At 34.1% G+C, this 26,144-nt stretch overlaps 2 protein-coding genes across 3 annotated transcripts; both read right to left on the reverse strand.

Annotated features, from left to right (window-relative positions):
* Window positions 1-4,540: 4,540 nt before the first annotated feature.
* On the reverse strand, window positions 4,541-16,109 carry LOC104904864 (uncharacterized). Of its 2 annotated transcripts, none has more exons than XM_010693268.4 (18): window positions 15,803-16,109; window positions 15,273-15,335; window positions 14,176-14,269; window positions 13,945-14,053; window positions 13,821-13,859; window positions 12,996-13,079; window positions 12,834-12,895; window positions 10,427-10,529; window positions 10,134-10,316; window positions 9,431-9,490; window positions 8,422-8,478; window positions 8,163-8,333; window positions 7,414-7,491; window positions 7,220-7,303; window positions 6,319-6,389; window positions 5,605-5,817; window positions 5,382-5,475; window positions 4,541-5,188 (listed from the first exon to the last, which is right to left on the reverse strand). In XM_010693268.4, exons 2-18 carry the CDS (start codon window positions 15,331-15,333, stop codon window positions 4,883-4,885), a joined length of 1,869 nt encoding a protein of 622 aa, XP_010691570.1. In that variant the 5' UTR covers window positions 15,334-15,335; window positions 15,803-16,109; the 3' UTR covers window positions 4,541-4,882. The 2 variants fall into 2 exon arrangements, with proteins under 2 accessions (XP_010691570.1, XP_048492307.1); XM_048636350.2 differs by having other exon boundaries at window positions 7,220-7,330.
* A 1,351-nt stretch (window positions 16,110-17,460) lies between these two features.
* LOC104904865 (endo-1,4-beta-xylanase 5) lies at window positions 17,461-25,417 on the reverse strand. The gene is made up of 8 exons (XM_010693269.4): window positions 25,357-25,417; window positions 23,748-23,794; window positions 23,142-23,367; window positions 22,377-22,543; window positions 21,612-21,710; window positions 21,079-21,482; window positions 19,903-20,281; window positions 17,461-17,838 (listed from the first exon to the last, which is right to left on the reverse strand). Exons 1-8 carry the CDS (start codon window positions 25,415-25,417, stop codon window positions 17,461-17,463), a joined length of 1,761 nt encoding a protein of 586 aa, XP_010691571.3.
* Between the last annotated feature and the right edge of the window lie 727 nt (window positions 25,418-26,144).

The following is a 26,144-nucleotide window of genomic DNA, read 5'->3' on the forward strand; positions in this document are numbered from 1 at the left end:
TGGTTATGTTTGTGTGGACGGTTATTGGGTTATGCAACATTACATGGATACAAGATAGCTAGGTTTTCATTCGATGTTCTCCAGATAGATTTTTTTAAGTATCTATTCGAAAATGCAGCGTATAAGCATCATGGCAGTGTCCACATCTGGTATATGGCAAAGTCATGGAGTTTGTGTGTGTAGTATTGGTTGGAGGATATGACAATTTGTATGTAGCTGGATCTACTTATTATTGTGTGAGTTGATTCATGGCAATAAGGCCTTTTTGATTATGTATTCAAACAAACATCTTGATGTTTCTTTAATGTCAAGGGTATGTTTCTTTGCCTTTTTTGTTATGTAATATCTGGGTAATTCAGTGGAGCATGTCATTTTTGAGGCAAAAGTTCTGGGGACTATGAATATGGAGAATCCTGAAGAACTTTTCAGATTGGAGCTTGGAAGTGGTCACGATCTTCATGGAGGGGGAAGCAGATTATTGTAAACCTAACGATGCTAACATGGTGGACTACCGTGTTTCTCTTCCTTTTCCGAGCTTTTGATTCTTTTCCAGTTACATGCTGCACATGATTCAGGTTTGGAAAAATTAATCTGCTTTCTTACTCTTTTTGGCTTATTGACAAGCTAGTCGTATCTTTAATAAAGGATGATCACTTCCGATGTTTTCGTAGACGATAGTGCTAAAGATTGCGATTAACCTGATAGTTTAATCGCAAGCCCATTGGCATATGTTACACAATGTGATAGAACTGATAAAAACGTTCGCATATTATGTGAAATTAGTCAAGAAGAATACAAATAGCATTTATCATAAGGGCAAGTTGCATGCAGATATTCATTGCTCTGAGGTTTACTAGTTACTACATTGGGCTCTGGTCTCTGGAGCAGAAAATTGTGAACTATATGGTAGCTTCGAACATATGTGCAACATAATTGCTTAGATGATGTTTAGCTAAAGATCTTGTCCTATATGATATTTTCTAAGTTTAAAAGGAAAACATTTATGTAGATTGTAGATACTCTAGGTTTTTTCGCTTGCAGTAGTACTAGTCATATTTTTGTATTAGAAAATCATATCTTGTTGAGGTTTCGTGTGTAATTGTCCATTGATCAATGTTCTTGTGTCACATAGAGAGTTAAGCATAGCTTTTAATCTTTGTATGTTATCCTTGTAACTTCTGGTCTAAGAATTTAGAATATCAAATTCTTGCGTTGTTTGATAAGGATGTGAGCATATGGCTATCACTGAATTTCCGTGCTTGTTTTCCAGGATTCATCTAAACCCTTAAAAAGGAAAGGCAGAGCTGTATTCTTATGAAGTCCTCTTGCTTATAAGTAAGTTTTTGTTTTTAATAATAGTCTTCCCATTCTTTATTTCATTTGCAGCTGCTGAACATATTTCTTCATTGCGTCTGAGTTTTAGATCCACTATGAAGATTGAGTTTGCCTTCACCTCTTCTGTCTCGGGTGAGCAATGTTATTAATATCGCGATTGAAATCTTAAAATTTTACAATTTTACGATTTCAAAATATGGTAGACGATTCGATTGACGATTCTATACATTTCTGCTGACTAGCAAAATCCTCGCAAATCCAAATCATGCTAAATTGTTAGTTATTGCCAATATAGTGGGTGAACAACTATAATTTTAGACATATACTATTTTTGTCCAATTTTAGATATATATTGTTAGTTATTGCCAATATAGTGGGCAAATAATAGAAATATACTATTTTTTTTTTCCAATTTTCAGGTCTTTTAACTTATAATTTTAGCATATTCAATGAAGATTAAGTGCAATATCTTGATTATACGTGTTTGTAGAATCTTATGATTCTATGATTCGATTTTACGATTCGATTCTAAAGGTCGTTTCCGATTCAAACTAGAATCTCGATTATAACAACTTTGGGGGTGAGCTATAATTCTAATTACATGCTAATACATTTACGTCTGGATTTAACAGCATGTAATCGAATAACGTTGCACTTTATAGGGTATTTTTTCGTGTGTTTTATTCTTTCAGTAAGTAAACATGTATGCATATTTTCTGCATAAATGAAGATCTTGAAAAGAAAAGTTAAGAACTATCTGATTGACATATTTGTATTTAACTGAAATCCTCTTCAGCCTGCTGCCGACAGTTCTAGCTTCATGGACTATAACTTGTCTATGCTTTGCTGATTGGAATGCATCCAGATCACCAGATGCTAGTTGAAACCCTTAAATATAAAGCCTTTCAAAGATTGCAGCCTGTGTTTGAACCATTGTTTATAAAATGTTTTCTTGTCAATTAAATGATTGTATGTCCATGAAGGTAGTTCAAGACCGAGGATGGATTGACTAATTAATGTGTCTTGCAACTGGTGCTGAAGGGGCATTTAAAAACCTAATCTCAGTATCTCTCTAATTTAAAGCGAGAATGATACCACAAGACCAAAGGACCATTTCTGAACGTTTTCTGCAGATCATGACCACAAGTACAAATATGTCTTCTTGCTCTTCTATAGTTAGTGCTCCTTGAAAAATGAGTTTAAGGACCTAAAACCAACAAGGACAAGTGGAAAGAATGCCCATTTTAATTCAATTTAGATCTCCTCAATCATAGAAGAGACTTGAAAATTGAAATACTAGTTCTGTTAGTTAAATGACATTTCAAGCAGTAATGCTGATTTGTAGAAAGGATGATGATAATAGATGGGCATAACCATCTGTTTGTCTGCATCTTGCTGTCCTCGCTATTATATTTAGATTACTTCAGAATAAAAATGCTGCAATGTATTTGGTTTTCTTTATTGATTGGTCAGCTGGATATCTAGGACAAGTTACATCTGGATGTGCTTTTTAGGGGATAGAATGGTTTTTGTGGGACATATACTACAGGAAAATGCATGCAGCCCAGATGGGTGAGTCTTTTGTGGGATTCAGGTTGAGTGGTCAGACTTGGGTGAGGATTTTCAATGCTGATAATATTTCTTGTTCCAGAAAATCTTTTTGCTCTCATCATTCATCTGTTACCAACACTTCGAGGTCTGCTTTTAGTAAGCATGAGTCGTGTTCTAGCTGTGAGCCTCATTTTGATTTTCATTTGAACTTTTCTCATCTTTTTTCTTTTGGTTTGTATCAAACGCATGCAATTCAGTCTCCAGCTCTTTTTTCAGAAACAATGTTGAAAGCATCAAAAGGAAGAATCTGATGAAGCAGCAGCAGATGCTTATGCTTGTGAGCTGCTTGAGAATGGAAGCAAACAAAGTGACTGAGCAATTTAATGCAGGCCTCAGTTTTGTGATATAAGAATAGGTAATTTTATCTTACCTAATCACTGTTCACTATGTGCTTGAGCATAATTATCTCTAAATGTGCATGTCGAAGAATGCTATGAAGCTGGTCAATTAGACTTGTAGATGTGTTTCTCTATTGCCAAAGCTTCTCCTATTGATTTGGCTGTCTAGATAGTGGTCATTCTGGACTATAAAATTGTCAACTTTTGTCCCATGATGTTGCTCTCGTGGTGTGACCTATGAAGGGAATAGATTTGAATCCCTTTGTTTGATGGATCATCTAAGCTGACATATGATGTGAAATGCTTGACATGCTCGAGCCTCAATTTGGAGGTATAGCTATATAGGAGGGTCGTTTGGGATAAATGGCTATATAGGAGGGTGTCCGTTGTCTTTTTGCTGCATATTAGCACGCACATGAACTTACGACTTATTTGAGCTTGTATATAATTTATACCATCACATCTGAAATCTCGACTAACATTGAGTTTTGAGGTATGACCTTCAGATATGATTTTTTATTTGAGAATTTTACTTTATTATTGTCTTACAAAATCTATTTATGTTTGTTCCCTGTAGTTTCATCCTCCTAAAATTTTAGTTAGTTCATCTACTTATCATTCCACCTACTAGGCGACCATCAATAGATTACGCATAGTTCAGGTTACTTGTTACTGTCAACTCTACAAGAATCGCAAAATAACATACTCCTATGCTTGTCTACAATTGGTACGAGGTAGATTGCCGTGAGCGCAGGCTGCTGGGAAACCTTAGCAGCAAGGAGCAAAGCCACTTCTTAACCGCCTGTCAAGTGATGAGGAGGTTTGCAGCTGCTCTGCAGTGTGACCATATCATCGTCATCAGAACTTCCAAGCTGCTCATGGAGTGGAAGATTTTGAAAATAATTTGTAAATTCTTTCAAAGTTAAGCAAATGATCATGGAGTGGAAGATGTAATTATCATGTTTCTTATATCTGTTTATTTGGGTTGTATATGATTAGAGTTTAGCTTGAGTATGATTTATGAGTACGTTTTTTTTTTTAGTAGAATTAGCTTGCACCTATTAGGCTATTACATCAACAACAATTTGGTATCGTTTATACCAAGTAGTTGAATAGCTGGCTCCTGTGATTTAGCCAAAGTTTGATAAGATAAATTTTAAACAAGTGGCTACTCAAGTTAAATTTAGAGAAGCTAACGGCCAACAAGGACACCCTTACAACTGCAATTCAATGACGTTGAATTCCTCATTTTCCTCTGAAGCAAGAAATATGCAGCTTAGCAACGCATACATTATAACTCTCTATTCACTTTAGTGTATCTACATCATCAAACATTGACTGTGCACCTGTAGGACCTTTTTTTTTTTTCCCTTCAGTGTTATCCATCCTACAACGGATAGAAAAGACACGAATTGACGTATGCTTTAAAAGAAAAAGAAAAAAGAAACCAAGAGAAAGAACTATCTACAGTAAATAATCCTGCAGTTTAATTTACACAGGTAGGTGTATTATTATTTCTTGAAAATGGACAAAAACTGCTTTCAAGTATAACCAAAAGCATTAGCCTGAATGATTGAATTTTTTGTATCTGACTTCTTTTACTGTAGTCTGTGTTCTCTTCTGATCTTCTTCTCCTTCATTATCTGAGCTGCAAGTATAAGAAGCTCTACCATCTCAATGCCTGCCGCAGAAACTGAATCTATTTTCTCATTATAGGAGTCGCCGTGATTAGAATTTTCCTCAAAGATATTATCACTAGAAGATGCCACATCTCCTTCCCCAGACCAGCTAAGAGGCAATGCAGCACTGAGAGCAGTCTTCACCATTTCCGCTTCCCTGATGATTTCATCCAGCACTTTTGTTGTGCTAGAAGAAGCGCCTTTAGATGAACGTGTATGTTTGACCTAAGAATTTTCGTTTTTACAAATATAAGAACCAAGCTTTTATCTCATAGTAAATATTATATGTAAATAATTGACTGATCAAGGAGAATGGTGAAGTAGTAACTTGTACATACAAAGAAGCATGGTTTTGCAAAATTGAAATGTGTTGCAAAAAATAACAGTAAAACTAGTACGAAATTTTTGCAAGAATCACCTGTATGAGAGAGACTCGAAGTTTACGAATATCGTACGTCAGCCGTTCCAAGTTTTGCATGCTTTCCTTAAGGGTTGCAATCTCAATCCGCAGCCTGCACGCTAAATTAACAGTTCCAACTAAGTAACTAAAGCATTAAGGATTGAGGCCTGAGGCTGTAAGGAATTCAATGGAAAACATAATCTTGCTAATACGAACTAATTCTGAAAATATAGTCATAGACCTTGCATCGTTCATGCTGTGATTACAGCCTCTGTTTAAAGATCCCGCAGATTCCAATTTAGGGTGAGCCAGAGCAGGAGGATTTCCTTCACTACCAAGCCAGTGTTTCAAAGAAGTTTTCTTCAAAAGATTTTTAAACCTCCCATCTCTCCCAAGAGCAACGATTCTTTTCTCACCAGGACTAGGAATAAGGTTTCCTTCTTCAGAAGTTTTCCTGCAAGTTTTAATCAAAAGCAGTTAACAGATGCAATTATAATAAATAAAACTATTATTAGAAACCACAGATTTCAGGAAAGGCATCAAGTTTTCTTATATGAGCAGTCAATACTCACCCTACCCCCAAAAAACATGCTAGGTAACGACAATATGCTTCACGTGCATGCATATCAGCATATGAGGTTATAATATAAAGAAATTCTTCCAATAGAAGGCAGCATATACAATTATTAATTACACTCCTAAGAAATTATACATATATAATCGGACAACATATACATGTAGCATTCCTAATTTCCCTTGGTATGGGGAGGGGAATGGGTGTTGCAACTTGAAACAGTTAAAACCTATTCAAAACGGTCACATATATTTCATTTTTCACAGCATTCCTAAAATGTCTGAGCTATTTCGATCAAGCAAAAAGAAAGGAAAAATGAAAAGTTCTTTTTTTGCAGAAAGGGGATTGGGGAGTCACGAAGCTGGTCCGAGGAACACATACTCTAATAAAAGTTGATATTGCCTTTTCACCTCTGCCAGTTCCAAGAGAGCATTCACCTTCTCCTGAGTGGCCTGAAAACATGACATCGTTAATGACAGCATCACACAATCTACTAGTAGTATTAGGAGAATTTAGCTCAAGGAAGTGATTCCCCAACCGTGACAATTTTCCAGGTGTGACAGGTAAACAGAATGATTTTCCAACTTTTAATATAACTTGGAAACAGGACAGAGATGAATTTGGCAGCTTTGCACTAAAAGCAGCCCCTTTGCTGTACCAGTTCCCAATGGGAAAAACAGTGTTGTGGTTAAATGAGAGCGAACCTACACATCTCATATTCAAACAACCCTCTGCCCTCCTCTCAACTAAGTAAAGAAATTTTTCCTCAAGTCTATTTCAGATCTGCAACGCTAATTCTTATTTTTCATTTTCTTCAGCCCATACTTCTTCTAGCTAGTCTATCCTTGGCACTCTTATTTCATGTTGCTCAGAATTGTCGTTTCTTCCAGATTTTTCTCATAAATGATATTGTTTTTTTCTATGTGACACGTCATAATATTAGTTGATAGTGGGGCGTAACCGCGTAAGTCATTGACGACGCATAAATGAAGTTACAATAACGTATAAGTGGGGTTACTGATAAGCATTAGTCAGGTTATGGAGGTTAACAGTCACTACTAAAGCTTTAGTGTATAACGTGTCACACAGAAGATCAGCTGTTTGTTTTATATATAGACATGTTACTCACAAATACCAACAATTGGAAATCAAAGGAATCCAGTGTTAAATTTTGTTTTTGTTGCTTCCATCTGACTATTAAGTTTTGGCTTTCTTCTTGCAACTCCTTTTTGCCTTTAATATATAAAATCATCAGATTTAGAAGAGAGAAAAGATAAATTACTAGTTGTAGCGTCCTTTGAAGGTCATCCGAAGTTTCCTGCAGAGCGGCTTGGACATTTTTCTCAAAAAGATGCCTTTCTTCTTGCTGCGAAAGAAGCAATAAAGCTGAAACCTGAGATCAAGATTACGTCAACTAACACGCAATCATTCAAAAACTTCAAACTGACAAATGACAAGCAAATAAATAATTATTACTTTCTCCTGCAACGCCTGTGACAGAGCTTCAGCGGAATCCAACATCCGAGAAACATTTGGTACTGTAGAATCAGTTACCTACAGATTACAGAAAAATGCCCCACAAGAATCACACAGGATAACTTCCAAAAAACAAAAGAATCCAATGTCATGTTCACAGCAAACGCCGCATTCTCATGCAAAACTTCTATAAAGAGTTCAGCCAGATAAATCATTCTAGCAGATGCTTAACTAAGACACTACCATTCACCACCAGTTTTTTGTAAGTTGTAAAATCTGGAGGTTTCATGTAGAAACCATCACAAGATTCAACTACTATCAAAAGTCTTTAACTATATGGCCAAATAATAATGTGGTTTCGCCAAGGACTATAGACTTAAGTATATATACCCCAAAATGCTATTATGTTGGGAATTCATGATAAAATCAAGCATTGTTTGGTGTTGTTATCAAATATTTTCCCCAAAATTGTACCCCTATTATGTTGGGATTTGCCTGTAAGTTGGGACTTTTCTGTTTGATAAGCATTATCTACAATGTTCTTAACATGAAGTCTTCAGCACTGACATGTCAAACAGTCCTTTTAATCTTCCGATTTCAGTTACCGGTTTCACTAGGATTATGTCTACTATGATATAGAATACAAATCCAACCATCCCTCTAATTTAATCAGTGGGGAGAGCAGAGACATAAGTACAACATTAACCATTTTCTGAAAAAAGTTCCTGCACAAAGATTAGGCAACAGACCTCAGAATGGACGTCTTTAGGCAACATCGCAACCTTTTCCTGAATGTTGCTGACAACTGATTCTAAATAGGACTTTTCATCCTCAAGCAATTTCGTGATGTAGGTCTTCTGTTGGGAATGGCATTCGCGTATTGACGATATTTCTTCAATAACACGTCTGCCCGACAGAATCTGATTTGAGAACATGATTAACTTATAAATAATGCAATAACTAGAAATAACTAAGATTCGAACTTTGAAGATGGATAAATAATCTTACCCTTTTGTGCTCCAAATCAGCAACCCTACTCTTTAAGTGCTTTTCAATTTCCCACCCCTGCAAGCCATACGATGAAGTGAAAATAAATAATCATCACAATATTAAGGAAAAGACAAAGATGTCCATTCACTCTTCAATTACATCTGCAAGTGCCACAACTTATTATAAAAGGTATCTCATTTTGTGAAACACTACCTATTAATTTTTCATTTTTTAAAAATTATACCTAATAATTGATTTTTCTAAAACAACTACCTATAAGTTTTTCCTTGAGTGGCAATACCAACAGTTGCCATTAACAGGGCCCACACCCCCCCATGCAATTTCGCTGCTTATGCTCTCATATCCTTCATCTTCATAATTCATAGCATCGAATCAAAGACCAAGAGTGTTCGAATTGTGCGTTTGGCAATAAAAATTTCCATCTCTCTTCAAAAATTAACAAAATTTAATGCTAGGGATTATGTTTTTCGAAAATTTTGCAAATTAGGGTTTTTAATATTGGAGAATTGGGCGTAATTATGCATGGAGGTAATGAATTGGGGATAATTCATAATTGTTCATCAACTTGGTGAAATTTTTGGAATTTAGAGTCGAAATATTGCATACCAAGGTTTTAAAAATTGAAATTAGGGGATACTTCTTAATCTAGGGTCCACTGATAGAAGCTGTTAACGGTTTATGTCAATTGGTAGTGCCAATAAAATTGATAGTATAGTTGTTTTTTACAAAAAAAAATTAGGTAGTTGTTTTGAAAAAGCGGAAACTAATAGGCATCTGTTCACAAAATTAAAAAGTGAAAACTAATAGGCATCTGTTCACAAAATCAAAAAGTGAAAACTAATAGGTAGTAGTTCAAAAAATAATTTTGTGGCACTTGCATGCTCTCCTTAATAGGCTTTATAAAAAAGAAGGATAAGATAAACTTCATTTATAAGAATGGAAAAACCACCTGTTAGACAGTAATTGAACTAACAAGGTTCAAACTTGAGTAAAATTGTGATCTCACCATTTGCATCTTATTTTGAAGATCACTTCTTAAGGACTCCACCTCTTCTTGCAAAGCAGCCTGTCTGATGATGAATTAATAAATACGAGCATGTAATGTATATAGGCACAACATAAAGCGATAATTTTATTCGAAATAAGTAGATATACATAAAGAGCATAACATTGAATCTGAGCTCAACATAACATAAGCAAATACAAAAAATTATTTATTTCATTGCAGCTGCAAAATAAAGGAGGTCAATGGTCAATGACTTGTCACACAATTTAATTCGCATGCTTCGTAGTCAAATACGCCTTACATCTAAACTTTATTATGAAAGAAGAATATGAAGAAAGATTTTGAATTGCCAGTTCAAAGCAGGCATTCATTTATAACCATCACAATCTATTCAGAAAATTTGGAGTTAGGCATGAGGTGATGAGGGATCAGGTTCATATTCAAACAATTTCAGGTAGAGGCCTTCTGGAAAACGGAAAACAATTTCAAGTCATTATATGCCACAATCAATCTTGTATTCTACATATTTTGGGAGCCTTCCATCGTTTATTCCTCCTTTTGTTTAAGGATGGACATCTTATGCCATAGGTAATTTTACACGAGTTGTCATATGAAATTCAGCTTCAAGATTTCTTTCAGCAGAGCTTCAACTGAGCTAATCATAAAACAATAAGAATAATGTACAAGCAAAATTAGAACTCACCACATAGTTAGCAGTGGAAGCTTCATTTTGAACATTGAAGCTCCATGATTCTGGGATATCATTATAAAGGCATGCAAATTTCTCATCCCAAGAAACATTCTCACACTGATCATCACCCCCACTCTCCTCATCCCCGTCACCTCTACAAGCTTGCTGCCGAATCTTGTAGAACTTATTAATGATCTGTCAGACAAGTATTAGAATTGTTAATGGAAACCAGCTAATTAGAGCCTTTTAATCCATACTTGCATATGGATCACGGCTAATTATTAAAGCAGATCAAAGACAATTGCCTTTCTGAAATTTTCGATCTCCTGATCTTGTTTAACTAGCTTCATTTTCAAACTCAATAGTTGCTCTTGTATTTCAGCGGATCCTACAGCAAGTTCTTGTAACCTGCTTCAAAGATTCCTTAAGTAAGTATCATGATGCCGATCATTATAAAGCACATCATGCAACAAATCATAAGCAACTACCTGTGACTTACCTCAAGGCAATGGAAAAACTGATTTCAAAGTAGGAGCACCAAATTTCTGTAGGCTTTCATGAGAGCCACAGATATGTGCTTATACTGTATAACCACTCGAAAAGCCCATACCGTATAGGCGTATAGGGTTGTTAACCTCGTATAAAATGAGGGCTGGGGTTGAAAAGACCATTATGCCTTCATATCACTTACAACTTACATATCTCCCAAACCAAAAGCCCTCAGAATGTGGAAGCATGCATATCTCATCAATAAACAATTAAAGGTCAAGGCATGAAAAAGAAAAAAAGAAGCACCCAAGGACGGAAAACCAAGATATGATGGGTTGATCAACTGAGTCTCCATCAGGCTCACAAAGAGTACATCTCCTGGCAAGGCTGAACTTCCTGCAAGAAGTAGCTACCAAAGCTCATTTTGAATGCTTATCATACATCACATGTATATCGACATTTTGCAAGACCCAACTCTAGAATCTTCAACAGCATGGATATATATAAGAACACAGCCTCAGTGCATTCAGATGGCAATACATCAGCTTGTACCACCAATTCACCAATGAGTCTTTGGCCAACTCCGTGAAGGAAGAGAGAGAGAGAGAGACAAAAGTAACTTAAAACATTACAGCGCCAACATTCGTTATATGTGAATTTAACACCCATGATCTTCACTTATATCTTTAGACTACACAATTACTTATTTCTTTGCTACATTGAAGTGTAAGGTTCTCAATTAAGTTTAATAGGAAAACAAAGGCAATCAACAGCAAAAGAAAAGATACGAGATAGGGGGACCGCAAGTCCACCATAACTTAAGGCAGGAGAAAGAAAGATTTCCCATCTTGCAATAGTCCCCATGAGCACGAGCCCAAACCAGAGCTAAATACACCACTAGCTCACATCAAGTAACAAACGAAGACTCGCAAACACAGAGAATCCTGTAATTCGTCTTCAATTCTCCAACCAAAGCACCCACAAAGGCCAAAAAAGCAACCTACCACAAAATACTATGCACCTTTCACCTTCAAAACTTCATATACTGGATTTGTTGATGAATCCAAACAACCCTCTTCAAACCTGTAGCACAACATAAGTTCCTCCAGTATGGCAACACCAATATCAACATTACCCCACCACCTCTAAAGAAGCCCAACAAGGGAAGCATAGGGAGAGGATTGAATGTAATCTATCTTATCGTATGATAACAAAGAGGTTGTTTCCATTACAAGATCTGAAATATGGCAACTGTTTGCTACTTGACTGTATACAAGGTATGTGTTGAAGACGTATATCATGAAGTGAATAGACGAAGTGAAGTTGACAATGAACATTGAGCATGTGCGAAGATGGTTGAGTGATGCAATGATGTGTAGTAGCGCACACCAAGAAAGGCTGCAGCTTGGCAGCACGGAAGCACAGCAGTCGCTAAGCTATGTTAGTTCATAGCACACAGCAGTAGCAGCAAACAGAGCAACCCCCCCCCCCCCACAGGCCAGACCCCGCGCCTGTAGGATCAGCCACATTGCATTTGTTGCCTGCTGCCCACCCATTCTGCGCCCGCGGGATTTGCCGCCCAAAGGTGCTTTTGCGGTTTTCCTTCTTCTTCCCGGCTTTTCCTAGGTTTACTCGGTTTATGTTTGTGCCCTAGTATAAATATGCTTTAGACCGTTTTATTTATTGTATGACATAAGTGAGACTTATATTCATAGATTGAGAGAGAATTCATCTAGAGAGACTTCTAAAGAGAGATTAGAGAGACCACAGAGATTGAATTGTCTTCTTGTATCATCATCTCAAATTCCAAGTCCTAGTGTAATGTTTGTTGTTTTTTTCCCTGTTTGAAGGGTTTCCACGTAAATCTTGTGTGTTCTTTGTTGTTTGATTTCTTCATTTCTTGTCTATTGATTTCCGTGAATTATACTTCGATCGCTGAATTTGTTAGTTCTTATTCGTAAACTCTCTACAGTTTAGCGAGACATTTTAACTTGTAATCAAAAGCCAAAGAATACAAAACCTATCAACTCCATCGGAAGTGAAGATCAATTTTTCAGAGCAAATTCGTTACAAACGATATCAAACGATATCAAAGCAGATGGTACAACTAAGCGCAAAGAAACCATTGAGCTCATGAACTTTCATATTAAATCACAAAACCAAAGTCACATCTCTTCAAACTTGAGGAACTAGTATATCAAATGGGAACACATTAACATGTACCTTTTCTCAGCATCATTCATTTTCTGGGACATGAAATCTTCATTTTCTTTGGCCTTCTCAGCCTGCAAACATCGAGATGACATTGGATACAAATACAACTATAATACACAATCATAATAAATGATGTCTGAGAAAAAAGTACAGCAAGAAAAAGACAATGACCTCCAGTATAGCATGATCACGGTCAGTAAAAGCATTAGTAATAACCCCACGCAAATATTCAAGCTGCTTAGTTATTTCTGTGTTCTGCAAAATGGTGAAAGTAGATTGGAGGAGTCAGACGTTACAATTCATGTCCTAAAAGTCCGACACTAATAAGGGATACACATTTCCTTCTCCATCAAATTAAAGCTTAAATTAAGCGAATGACGAGACTTCAGGCTTCATTAATTCACAATTAAAAAGAAAATTTAAAAATATATTTCATTTGACGTCAGTTGTGCATCAAAAACCACCGCTGAGGGAAACCAAAGAGAGTCAGGACAAATAGTTACATGAACATCATGGTATAATGTATATGCATTACCTTGAAGCCAATTAGGTAAAATTGAGGTAGAAAACATGAAAAACTACTACAAACAAATACAATAACATAGTATTCTTCGATATCCTATAATAGCATGCAAACAATTTTAAAACAAAAGATGACAGCTCTCTGAGTGTAGAGAGCAGTCCTACTTCATGCTCCATTAATAAGTAAAAAAAGTCATCCTAATTGCCTAGCTTCCAGAACAAGAAGCTCATAGCTTCTGCAACAGACAAGATGATGCAGCATGACCTTTTTGTAAATGAGACAAGAACAGAGCATACGAATTACAGTTCCAAGTCATCTCAAGTAGAAGCTAGATTTTTAGTTCATCCATAAAGGTAATTCTGTTGGTGCGTCTAAGCTCACCTATCATAGAAGTGAACTAGAAACTAAGCCAGGTACGTAAAGCATGTCAATGTACTGCAAAGAAAGAACGAGAGAGGGGAGGGGGAATAGACCTTTGTAACCTCCGATTTGTGGAGTTGGTCCATATATGTCTGAAAATAAATAAGAGAACCGTCAGGCACAAACGAGTAAATGACAATGAAAAATCCTTAATGGAATACAAAAGAAAAACCTCACTTTAATTCTCTTGGCCTCAGAAAGCTCGTCCTTGATATTTGAATTCTCTTTGATACAATCAGCCAACTTCTTCTTCAAGTTCTCAACCTCCTGTTCCAAGCCAGCAGTCCTGATAGACCAATAAAAGTGCAATCTTGTAATATTCCTCAACAATTCAATCTCCCATTCCAGCTGACAGCACATTATTCAGATAATAACAAAGCAGTCTCCGTTGATTCATATACTGCTTACCTTCGACAATACATTTGATTGGCGAAGGCAATGTAACTCGGACCCGCTTGCTGCATGCATAATTGCTCAATGTCTTTGTGTAGCTCATCTCGCTCTACCAAAAAAAATTTACAAGTTTCATATGTTGATGATCTAACAGAAGATTGAGATGACAAAAGAAAAACAGAATGTCAAACACTGCTCAGGAGAAAAAATTTCGAATGACACTCCCTTCTCAGGGATATTCAATATATGAAGTATAATGGAACAACGTGAAATTGGTACTTACAAAAAATTTACAACATAATTAGGTACCAATCCTCAACGAAATGTTAGGTAGCAAGCAGCTAGCAACCACAAAGTTCAAAATTTTCATAAACGTACACCTAACGCTCCCCTCCCGGCCCCCCTTATCTCTCACCAAAAAGTTTTTTAAGAAAAACAGGTCCTGCACAAAGACATGGTTGCAACACATTGTTCAAAATCTACTTCTATATAAGTTGATTTTCCTTTTTGAATCATCTTACATATTCCTGGCCAACCACAAGTTTAGAAAAAGGAGAGCAAGAAGGTGGGTAGTGCAAGTGGTGTTGCAACCATAACGGTTCGAATACTTGTAACTAGGTACAAGGGTACTAGGTTACTAGCTACAAAAGTCATCAAACCGGACAACATTCGTCATTGAGGAGAGAGAGTATTGCTTTTGGGAAACGGAAAAGACAGCCCGTTCCAACTAACACTGCAAGTCTGGAATGGTTTCAGTAAATTCCAGCAGATATAACAACAAAAAGTCAGCTGATCAGAAACAACACGAGGCGCAGGTCAAAGAGGTTAAGACTCGAGAGCTAGACCACAATTCCATCTCAATATATTCATCCAACAAAACATTCATAGTTAGATCAATTGATCATGAAACTTAACAGCCATAATCTACTAGAACACGAGTAGTCTGATTGTTAAACACACAACAAATGAACATAGCGCCTAAATATGATATAGAACAATAATAAAAGAATCAAACACAATAACATATGACATGAAATTTTAGGACATTCTAGTCCTAAAAATCAGTAGTATAAATAATGTCTGGCTCTGGCGTAGTATAATGAGTAACATACCGTGCTCTAGCTCCTGAATTCGGGCATATAACGACTCCTTGTCACTCGAACTTTCATCCATATCTGAAATTACATATATTGATGTTTCACTAAGACAAAAAAACAACAACCCAATATAACATCATAGCAACAATTACAAACGTATTCAGAAATGACATACTATTAAATTTGTTGCCAAAATAAAAGTATTTCCTCCGTTTCATATTACTCGCTACACTTCTCAATTCACAGACCCCTAGATAATTTTTGGGGAAAAAAAAGATAGAGTAAAAAGATAAAGAGACCCATGTGAGAAGAAAGAGATAGATAGTGTTTATTGCCAGAAGGAAGTATAGCAAGTAATGTCAAACTTCCCATAATGGTAAGTGTAATGAGTATTATGAAACGGAGGAAGTATGAAACTTCCATGGCCAAAACAACACAAGAAACTCTAATTGGCTAATTGCTAAAACGAAAATCAAACAACAAGAAATCAAACAGTTGATACCGAGAAAATAAGAGGAATTTCAGTAAATTAAGAGAAAACCAACCTGAAATAGTGAAAACCCTAACAGCAGAATTGGAAGGGAAATTGCGAAATTGAAATGGAGAAAAAGCTTCAAAACCACCTTTTTCTCTCTCTAGAAACTAAATTAACATTAACCCAGACCAGTAGTTAGTTGGCAACTTAGCAATGGAGGGAAAACAACGAAGATGATGAGAGCACGTCAAAGAATAAACAATAATTATGATTAAATTTGGTTGTAAATTGGGAGTATTACTTGATTAAATTAGTTTCTACTTTGTAGGAGAGGGATTGACTGGGTTCGACTGGTTTACTATACGATCTGACGTGCGTTTTCTTTATGTTTTTTTAGTAGGAAAGACAATGGGTGCGAATAACAACTACTGTTAGGTTAGTAGACTGCCGGAAACATCAGGTTGGGTACAAAACTAAATAATATAAAAGTAAATTTTCTAATATATTATTGGAATCAGGATTCGAATCCTGAGCAATACCTTGAAATTCGATGTGGTACTCCACTAAGCTACCATAGCTACTTGTTTTTCTTTATATTTAATTTCTAGAAATTGCCTTCCCTTATAATAAAAGTTTTAAGATTTTTTTTTTCTGCTTATAGGTTTTTCTAGCTAACTCAACTTTAAGCTAAAACTCCCACAATGGTTAGCCAATATATACTTATTGTTTGACTATGTCTCACTTGAAATAAGATAGTTTTTTTTATAGAGAATAATATAGAAATTGTTTACCAAGATTTTCACATGGGTCCATAGCTTTTGCTCAAGCAGATTGGCTTAGTTAAGTTAGATTGGCTAGCAAATGAAATTTCAACTACTCACTCCAATGGTTGGGCTAATTGCTTCACTTTTTTTTATTTTGCTAGCAAGTCCCTAACGCTCACCATTGGAGTTAGAAAATAAAAAACAGAATATTACTATCTAAAGGAGAAATTTGATAACAATATATTGTAGTTATCAATCAATTATAGGTAGGAATGAAAATAAAACATGTCTTTATGACTTGAAAAATAATATTACAAACTTTGTCGTGTTGAATCAACTATTTGAAAGATTGATCCATTGTATGATACGAGTTTATGCAACGGAATACTGCTATTTGTCTTAAATATATAGACACTTATAAAATTATATAAGAGTGATTTATTTAATACAAAAGTTACCCTTTAGACCTGAGTAACCTTTTGTCCGAAATAATAAGTCACTTTTACTTATATACAAGTGACTCATTTAAGGTAAACAATTATTCTTTATTTAAAAATGACTTATTTCGACTTAAAAGAGACCCATTTTGCGAAAAGTGAATGACATAACAATTAATTTTATTATGAACCCCGTACTCAATACGAATTGAAAGTTATGAAATAATATTGAAAGTCGTCACGTGTAATCTAAATGTATACATTGATATGAGGGCATGTAATTCAATTAATTTCATTAAAAAATAATAAACGAATTATACGAAATGACACAAAGCTCCATCAGAGGCAACAACTAGTTCCCTCCTAAACTTCCTAGTATCACAAATTCGTGTCTCCATGTCAATCACATTTATATTATTCCCCTCTCTCAATAAGTACAAATCTCACAAGTCACTAACACGTACTATCATCAAAACATGATCTGTGACAAGAATCTTAATCAATAAATAATCTTAACGTATCTCTTACTAAAATTCTTGAGCAATAATCTTAAAGGTTTGATCCCTTGAGTGTGCATCAACCTTAAAGCTTTGAGAAATATAAGAAGACGATTGTTCTTCCAATGTATTATGCAGTTGTTGTAAGAACTTAACTTCATAATCACCATGGAAGAGTGAGATGTTGAAGAAACCATTAGAATCTGTAGTTGCATAAAAAGTTTTGTAATGTTGCCATTCTCCCAACAGCTTATCTAGAACTTCCCCTGCTGGCATGTTTTGGAAGTTGGGATCTACCAAACACATTTTATAACATTGACCTTGAGGTGACCATGGTCCCCATATTACTATGCCTTGTATTCCTGGGTGGGAATGCACTTCCCTAAGTATTTGCTCAAAGTATGTCACCTACACAATAATTTTAAAAAATGATTGCAACAACATCATCCTAATAATAAGTTCATGTAGGTAGGTTTTGGAAGGTGTTTTCATACAACCCTATTCGATCACTTCATGTCTTCAATTAATTTAGGAAAATTTGTAAAAAAAAAAAAATATTTAAGAATTCAATTTTACGAGAAAAAACCTCTTAAAGCAGTTTTTGCCAAAAAAAAGAACCCACAAACTTAAAATTTTCTTGCGAGATGAAACATTTTCCCATTTTTCGGTGTGGTTTCTAAGATGCATAAGGTGGTGCTGCAATTAATGGAAATAGGGGGTTGAAGGAAGATAGAAGGGTCAACGCTGAAATTGAGAAAAACCACACCGAAAATTAAAATAGGAATAGGTTTCTATTTGCAAGAAAAATCAAGTTTGTGGTTTGTTTTTGCAAAAAATGCTTTAAAAGGATTTTTTCGCAAAATTGAACTTTTAATTTTATTTTTTTTTGCAAATTTTTCATTAATTTATTTGATAGAATATAATAGAATATTTTGTACATATAATTTGTAAATAAATATTCATATAATATAGATAGATTTCTTAACACAATTAGGATTATTTTATTTTGTAACCTATAAATATTGATTAATGGAAATCACTCCGATAAAAGAGTTTCACATTTAGCATTACTATTGATCAAGCTTTCGTTTTATGTAATGAATTAATCTGATTTTCAGTAATTAATAACTTTGATTTATTAATTAACAGTACTTAATACTAATAATAAAAATTATTCCCTCGTTCCAAAGTATAGCCCATTTCTCTTTTTCTCCAGTAATTTATGCAAGTAGAATCTTAGAGGGATAGTAAAGATTTTTTTGTTTATTTAAATAAATGTTGTATGGGAGATTTTAGGAAAGAGAGTGGAGAATAATTGGTGAAAGAGCATTAATTGTAATATTTTGGTTGAATAAACAACTGGAAAAAAACAAAATTCAAGAAGCAAATATATGATGAGACACGGTTTTTCTAGACAAATTACAAAAAATGTGGACCTAAATATGAAATTGAGAACTATATTTTAGGATACCCAAACAGGGGCGGATTCAGGATTTCGAATTTGGTGGGGCACCAAATTACAAAAGAATAATAATAATATCATATTTTAAAACAATGCAACACTTTAATTTCACAATCTTAATAAGTACTTAATACTAAGTATTCAATACTATCTCCATTTTTTGGTATATTTAACATATTGACTTTCACATTCATCAACAGATGCAACTTTTATTTCAATTTGTTACTATAGTTTATAAGAAGCTAATATAAATTTAGCTAATGTAAACATAAATGAAATCAAAATTTTAAATAGTAAAATTTATTTTTAAGTATTTGTAAATAAATCTTGGTCATAATTTATATATTTAAATAATGTCGAAAGTCAAATTGTTACATTTATTTGTAAATGAAAGAAAAAGTAATTGTTATATCACAAACAAAAAAGTGGTTAAGATTAGAGCTAGAATTCAGGGAGATGGATACTATTTAAAATATGAAATGAAGATCCAAAATGGAGGAGAAAAAAAATGCTAAAACAAAGAAGAGAAAGATTAAGAAGTAAAAAAGAAAAAGGAAAACAAAACTAAGAAAAAAAGAAAAGAAGAAAGCAGAAGATTATATGAAGTGAAGATCTAAAATGGAGAAAAAAAAAATGCTAAAATAGAGAAGAGAAAGATTAAGAAGTAAAAAAGAAAAAAAAAACAAAACTAAGATAAAAAAGGAAAGAAGAAAAAAAGAAAGCAGAAGATGCGTGTAGGGGGAGTCCAACCCGCGCACCACAACAACATCAATACATGTTACTAAGAGAACCACTAGAGCAAGTTGAATTATATGCAATTATTACACGCGTTTTAGTTTTAACCTATTGTAAAAATCTGCTTGACATTAAAGTAAAAAGAATCCGATTTTTTTTTTTGGTGGGGCACGTGCCACCTAGGACCTTTAATAGGCCCTCCCCTGTACCCAAAATGAAAATGGAAATGGAAACTATATTTTGAGATGGTGAGAGTAATAAAAGTTAGTGATTACCTGATTAGATCCTCCTTGAACATCAAGCTCAGTAATCCAAATAGGTAATTTAGTAGAAGCAAGAGTGTCAATAGCAGATCTCACATATGGAATATTAGGGGTAATAAAATGACCCTCAAGACCAATTCCAAGTGAAATTGCACCACCAACGAAGGATTGTATCTCTTTAAGTTTTTGGATGTACTTTGATGGGGAAGATGAAGGATCTCTTTCATCTTCTATTGTGTTATAATCATTTATAAACAATGTTGTACGCCCATCAAGTTGCTGTGTCTTCTGGAAGAAAACATCAGTAGTATTTTCCCCAAGCTTGCTCTCAAAGAAGTTGAAATGTAAGTTTTCATTGTTAACATCCCAAGCTATCACCTTTCCTGCATACCTGTTAGATGATTTGCCACAAAATTTACGTGTGATAATGTACAAGTATTAAATAAAGATCAGTTGATCTTTCAAACCCTAAACATTTTACTCAACAGTATGATCCTGTCAAATCAATTTACGTGTGGTAATGAGTGTTAATGAAAATTGTTTCTCCTTGGAGATAAAAACACAAGTTTAGAGGTGAGATTGTTTGTTCATGAAGAAAAAAATGTCTGCCATGGAGATTTTAAGGGTGCTTCCCTAATAAAATTACACTTAAAATTCATTCCCATTACCGCAATTTATTAACGACTACCAAACGAGCCGAAAAGACTTTAAAAAAAAGTAATATAATTATATAAAAGCACAAATTATTGGAATGAATAGACGGTCTAATTTTAACATAGAATTAGAGGAATCCAATACTGGTTTTTTAACAAGCCCATTTCATTTTACTCTAACTTAAGTTAACACTATTTTAGTCATCCCTTCTTTTTTACTTCCTTTGTTTTCTTCATTCTCGAACTATAACAGACAATTTCAAAAAAATAACTAGTTAGTGTTACCGAAAAAATTAAATTAATCAGTAAATGGATTAAACTAGTCGTTAAATGGGTTAGAGAATGTCATTACTAAATAGATCAAACCGGTCACGAAATATATTAAACTGGTCCCTAAATAGATTAAACTAGTCACTATATTTAAAAAAAACTGACATGTTCTTTTCTTAATATTGGGCTTCGACCATGCCTGATTTTAAACTAAAATTAGACGGTCTCTAACAAGACCAATTGGTTTTATTAGGATGTATATTACCTCGTAACTATTGAGTTGAGTCTCTTGTTGGAGGCTATTTGGAGGTCATTGGGTGAGAGATTCTTTACCCATGCTGGTTGGTATTTAGGGTCATCCCAAAAGATGTTGTGGCCGCGGACAGGTATGCCATGACGGCTAGTGAAGCCTAGCATGGCATCCGCGGCGGAGTAATCCTCCTTGCCCGGAGTGTTCTCTGTGCTATACCACTTCATCTCGTTCTCAAATGTGGTGACCGTAAACTTTGAAGTAAACCAATTTTGGTAAGCTGCATTATTGACAATGTTGTAGTTGATGGAAGCTCCAAGTGGAAAGTTGGCTTTGTTTTGTTTTATTGAGATGTTTGCATAGGGTATTGCCCTTCCTTTGGAGTTTAGAACTTGGAGTCTCACCTTATTCTTTCGTACCTAAGAAACAAATGGAAAATATTCATCAATTTTCTATGTAATTATGTGTTGTGTATGAATATATTATGAACTTTACTAGCTAGGTTTAATAGGATTATATTTAGTTTCTTGTTTGAGGTTAATTTGTACCTTCTCAATGCTTTGATCTTGATGAGACTTCCATTCCTGTTGTGTGAATGGTTGCAGTGAAACGCTATCAACCAAGATATCGATGGATGTGTCATTACTCTAACAAAGGGAATGACATGGTAAAGTGTTAGTGAAAAACACGAAGCTTATTTTTAATTCGATCCGTCCATAATTAGTTGTCACGTTAATAGTGCAATTTGAACTAAAGAACATGAAAACTGATCAAACGAATAGAAAATTCAAGTTCTATTGATGAGGAAAACTAAGTTAGACATCATTTTTATTGTTAAACAAACAATAATGCAAAACAGTCTAGAATTTTGCATGTATAAGGATTAAGGATAGATAATTTTCTTCTCTTTTATTCTCTACTACAGTAAGGCTTCGTTTAGTAGGGTGTAAAACGTTTTTCTGGAAAACGGTTTTCCTCTGTTTTCAATTTTACATTGTTTGATTGGCAAAAGAGTGTAAAACCACTTTCTCTTGGGGTAAAATTACTCTTACAATGATGGAAAACTATTTTCCCTTCAAAACGGAGGAAAAATTATTTTCCTTATCTCTCTTGTACATTCCTCTCACTACCTTCTTACTTTTCCTTTCATTTGCCTTTCATTTCATCATTTTTCTTACATGGAACCAAACAACGGAAAACTAATTTTGGAATTGTGTTTTACATTGTAAATTGTTTGCCATGAAAATGATTTTACACTGAAAATGTTTTACGCCCTACCAAACGAAGCCTAAGTTATGTAACCAGGATGTTACCTGGAAAAAAAGTTCAGCTGGACCTGAAGACTCTACTGTGATGCCACCCTTAAGCATGGACCAACACCCTACTTGGGCAACAACTGAACCAGCTGGCTTGAATCCCTCACTAGTCTTGAAAATTACCATAACTGGCATATTTCTCTTCCCGGTTATTTGTATCCAAGCTTTTGAAGAAAAAAAAGATAGGAAAATATAAGACAATTATATTGCAAACAAAAATTGAACAATTTTATTAACTTTATTAATTATTAATTAGTAGATGTTAAACTGATGGATTTCAAATAGATACATAGATTATAACTTCAAGAATTAATTAGGTCGTGTTCCTTGTTATTGTCAGTATGCAATTTTGAATTTAAGATTTTCCAGTCATATGAGGTAGGATGTATAATGAAATAAAAATTGATCGTACTTATCATAATTATATTTATGCCGAAAACTGAAAACTCATCAAAACAAATATTCAAATTTTCATTTTCTTTTTAATCTTTTTCCCTAAAAAAACAACAAAATAATAATCCTACTTCCTCCGTTTCATACTACTCGCTATAATTTCCATTGTAGGAAGTTTCACATTACTTGCCACACTTCCTTTTTAGGCAATAAACTCTCTCTATCTCTTTCCTCTCACGTGGATCTCTCCTCTCACATACCTAGGAGTATGTGAATTGAAAAGTATAGCTAGTAATATGAAACGGATGAAGTAGTTATAATCCACACAACATAAGATGATGAAATAGTAAGTAACAATAAGATACAGACCAGAAAATGTGTAAAGTTTCTCCTTCTCTAATAAAAAGCCCTTCTGGGATACACTTCCATTGTGGTGTTTTCTACTATGAGCGACAATGAAGTTGTTTCCTTTCTCTGACACTCTAGGCTCGATTTTCACCCCTCCATGAGTTGTCCACCCTTTTAAGCCATCATTTATTTCTGGGTTCACAATTATTCCTCCATCATACTGAGGCTTAAGAGGTTCTGCCAAGCACTGGAAAAATAAAATGAATTGATCATATTGAACCATATATAATATCAGCATTCTTGTTATAGTTTAACTTTAAGTCCATTATTGAACCAAAACATATGACATTATATATGAGCTATGATTAGGAGTATGGTTTGTAATCTTCGCCATAAATTTTTTGAAACTTATAGTAAAGTTCAGATCAGAAAACAATTTTTTAGAATGGTTGACATCTAAAGGTATGTACCTTTGTATTACGCATTTTTAACAATATTGGTGAAAAATTGGACAGCTCTATAATGGTAAGTAGTCTTTTTTTTTTTTTTGACAATGATGGTAAGTAGTCTATGTACTTATAGTTTGTGATAAAAAAAAAGAAGGCAAGAAAGATATAAATTGCTTACATCAGTGATGGCTGTGTAATCATACGATATTGCATCTACAAAAATCCCTGCAATGCCAAAAAGCCAAGTGAAACCCAAAATGGTACGGGACTTTATTGCCATTTCTGCATGAATCATACCTTTGTAGTATGTGCTAGTAGACGGAATGGCAGAACATTCTTTACAACATTTCAGAAGCAATAAATCCAAAAATATTGGTTCTAGGAGTATATATATTTTTAGAAGCTTGGCCAAATAGAACTCGTATAGGAACATTAGTATCAAATAATATATATGTGTAATGCGTGCGTGCGAGAAAACAACTTATATGACGAATTGATTTTATAGTAAGGAGTACAAAAAGTTGTTTGAAAGAAACACTTTTTTTTTTGCCAATCCTTGTCGTTCAAAGGAATATAATAAAACTCGACGTTCAAATATCTTTAGTTGGCAAGACTTAAACCCTTGACCTGAAAGATAAGAGGTAAGAAATATGGTATATTTGATGAATTGGTGATAAATACATACAACTTCCCTAAATAAAAAGTAGCTGAAATGAAAACAACATGCATTTTGTGCTCAATTATCAAGACTCAAGAGGGCATAATTTGTATGAAAGCGAAACATTAGCGTGTTAGTTAATCAATTAATGGGTTTTGTGATTTTGCTAATACTACACGTCTACATACCTATGAATCAAGTATGTGTTTTGTTGCAAATTGCAACCTATGAATTAAGTATTTGATTTTAATTGTGTACATAGCCTGCAATAGAGGGAGTTTGGCTTTAATTACGAGATAGTATCAAATTATGGCATAAAGACTAAAGTGTATGAGTTAGTAAGTGTCGCCGTGCAATGTCCGGTTACGTATTGTAATGCTTGGTGACAGATTTATTTTATGACATAAATATTCTGATAAGAGAATGCAAAAAATTACAAAAAAAAATTGAATTTTGAAATAAAACTTAGTAAGTGTTCGTTTAGTATATATGGGAATTTAATTCCTGTAAAAAGTTTCATTTTCTAAGAAATTAAAGAAATTAATCGTAACTATCAATTTTCTTCTGACAAATCATAACATAATCGATAATTATCCGGACCAAAAGAACAATAAACAAGGAGGAAAAACAACATTATCTTCGAGAATAAAAAATCAAAATTCAGCAACATACCTTTTAGTGAACAAAAATTAATACCTATTATTGAACAAAAAGTTAATGAATTAAACGAAGAGATTACTCGTGGTCACGGATATGGACATATAGTGATGTTTTTGTAAGTACTAGTATAAAGCAAATAGTATTTTTTTAATCCATATGAGCCACGAAGTCAGAGTATAAAGTACAAAGGAGAAAGGAGATTTGAACATGTGACCTATCGTTCAGGACATTTCAATCTTAACCCCTAGGTCAAGACATCCTTGGTACAAACAGTATTAAACGGTACCTATCAAACAAAACTTAATTGACTAATATAGAGATAATGTATCGAATTTATTTACAACTGTGAATCTATGACGCAAATTTTGCATATTACTGTTATGAACTTGGATAAGGGGCTCTAATTGACTAATATAGTGAACATGCTAATGTGACAAGTAATAATACTCGCTTATAAGTCATAACATACCTCTAAATATGAATAAAAATGTTAGAAATAGTCCCCCATAATTTCCTCGTTCAATCTTCATTTTATGATACTTCAAAGTTCAATCCTACAAAACTTCACTAAAATAAAAATAAAATGGATGAAGCCAGTTATTAATTGGGGATATATGAAGATACTTACAAAAAGATGAAGGAAAGATATATATAAAAGTCAAAAGATGGAGACTAACCAATACAATGAACAAGTACATAGGCAGAAAATGAAGAAGCTTTAATTTGTTTGACTGTTTATAAGTTTGTTAAAAAGAAAAAGAATCAAAGTATATATAGTTGGAGTGTAAAGAAAAATAGGTTTAATTTTGTATATAATTCGAATAGTTGGATTGAAAGAGACTAATCTTTTATTCAAGGAAATATATCTTCTATACCCTAAATAGTTAGATATTATTTGGAGAATATTACTTTCTATGTTTGCCTTCCTATTTGCAAAATTTGGCAGGTCTCAGAATATTTAATCCATAATTATATTGCTCAAAATTGTAAACATTTTATTTCTTTGATGTAATATTACCCTAGTTTTGAAAACAAAACAAAAAATCGTATTACCTATCGAAGGGCTCGAGTGACATTTAGTTATAGAGGATATTCTTGCTTTGATTTCTAGTTTTGATGCTTCTATTTTGGTTTTTTGTTAAACGCTCTGATAATAAGGTTGCTCATGAGCTAGCTCACTTCCAAAGTTTCAACCTGTGCAAGTTGGGAACGACTTTGGGTGAATTTTGTTGTCTTCTGATAATCTAATATAGTTTT

The sequence above is a fragment of the Beta vulgaris genome, chromosome 9 (genome assembly GCF_026745355.1).
Source record: "Beta vulgaris subsp. vulgaris cultivar EL10 chromosome 9, EL10.2, whole genome shotgun sequence".
NCBI classification, from domain to species: Eukaryota; Viridiplantae; Streptophyta; class Magnoliopsida; order Caryophyllales; family Amaranthaceae; genus Beta; species Beta vulgaris.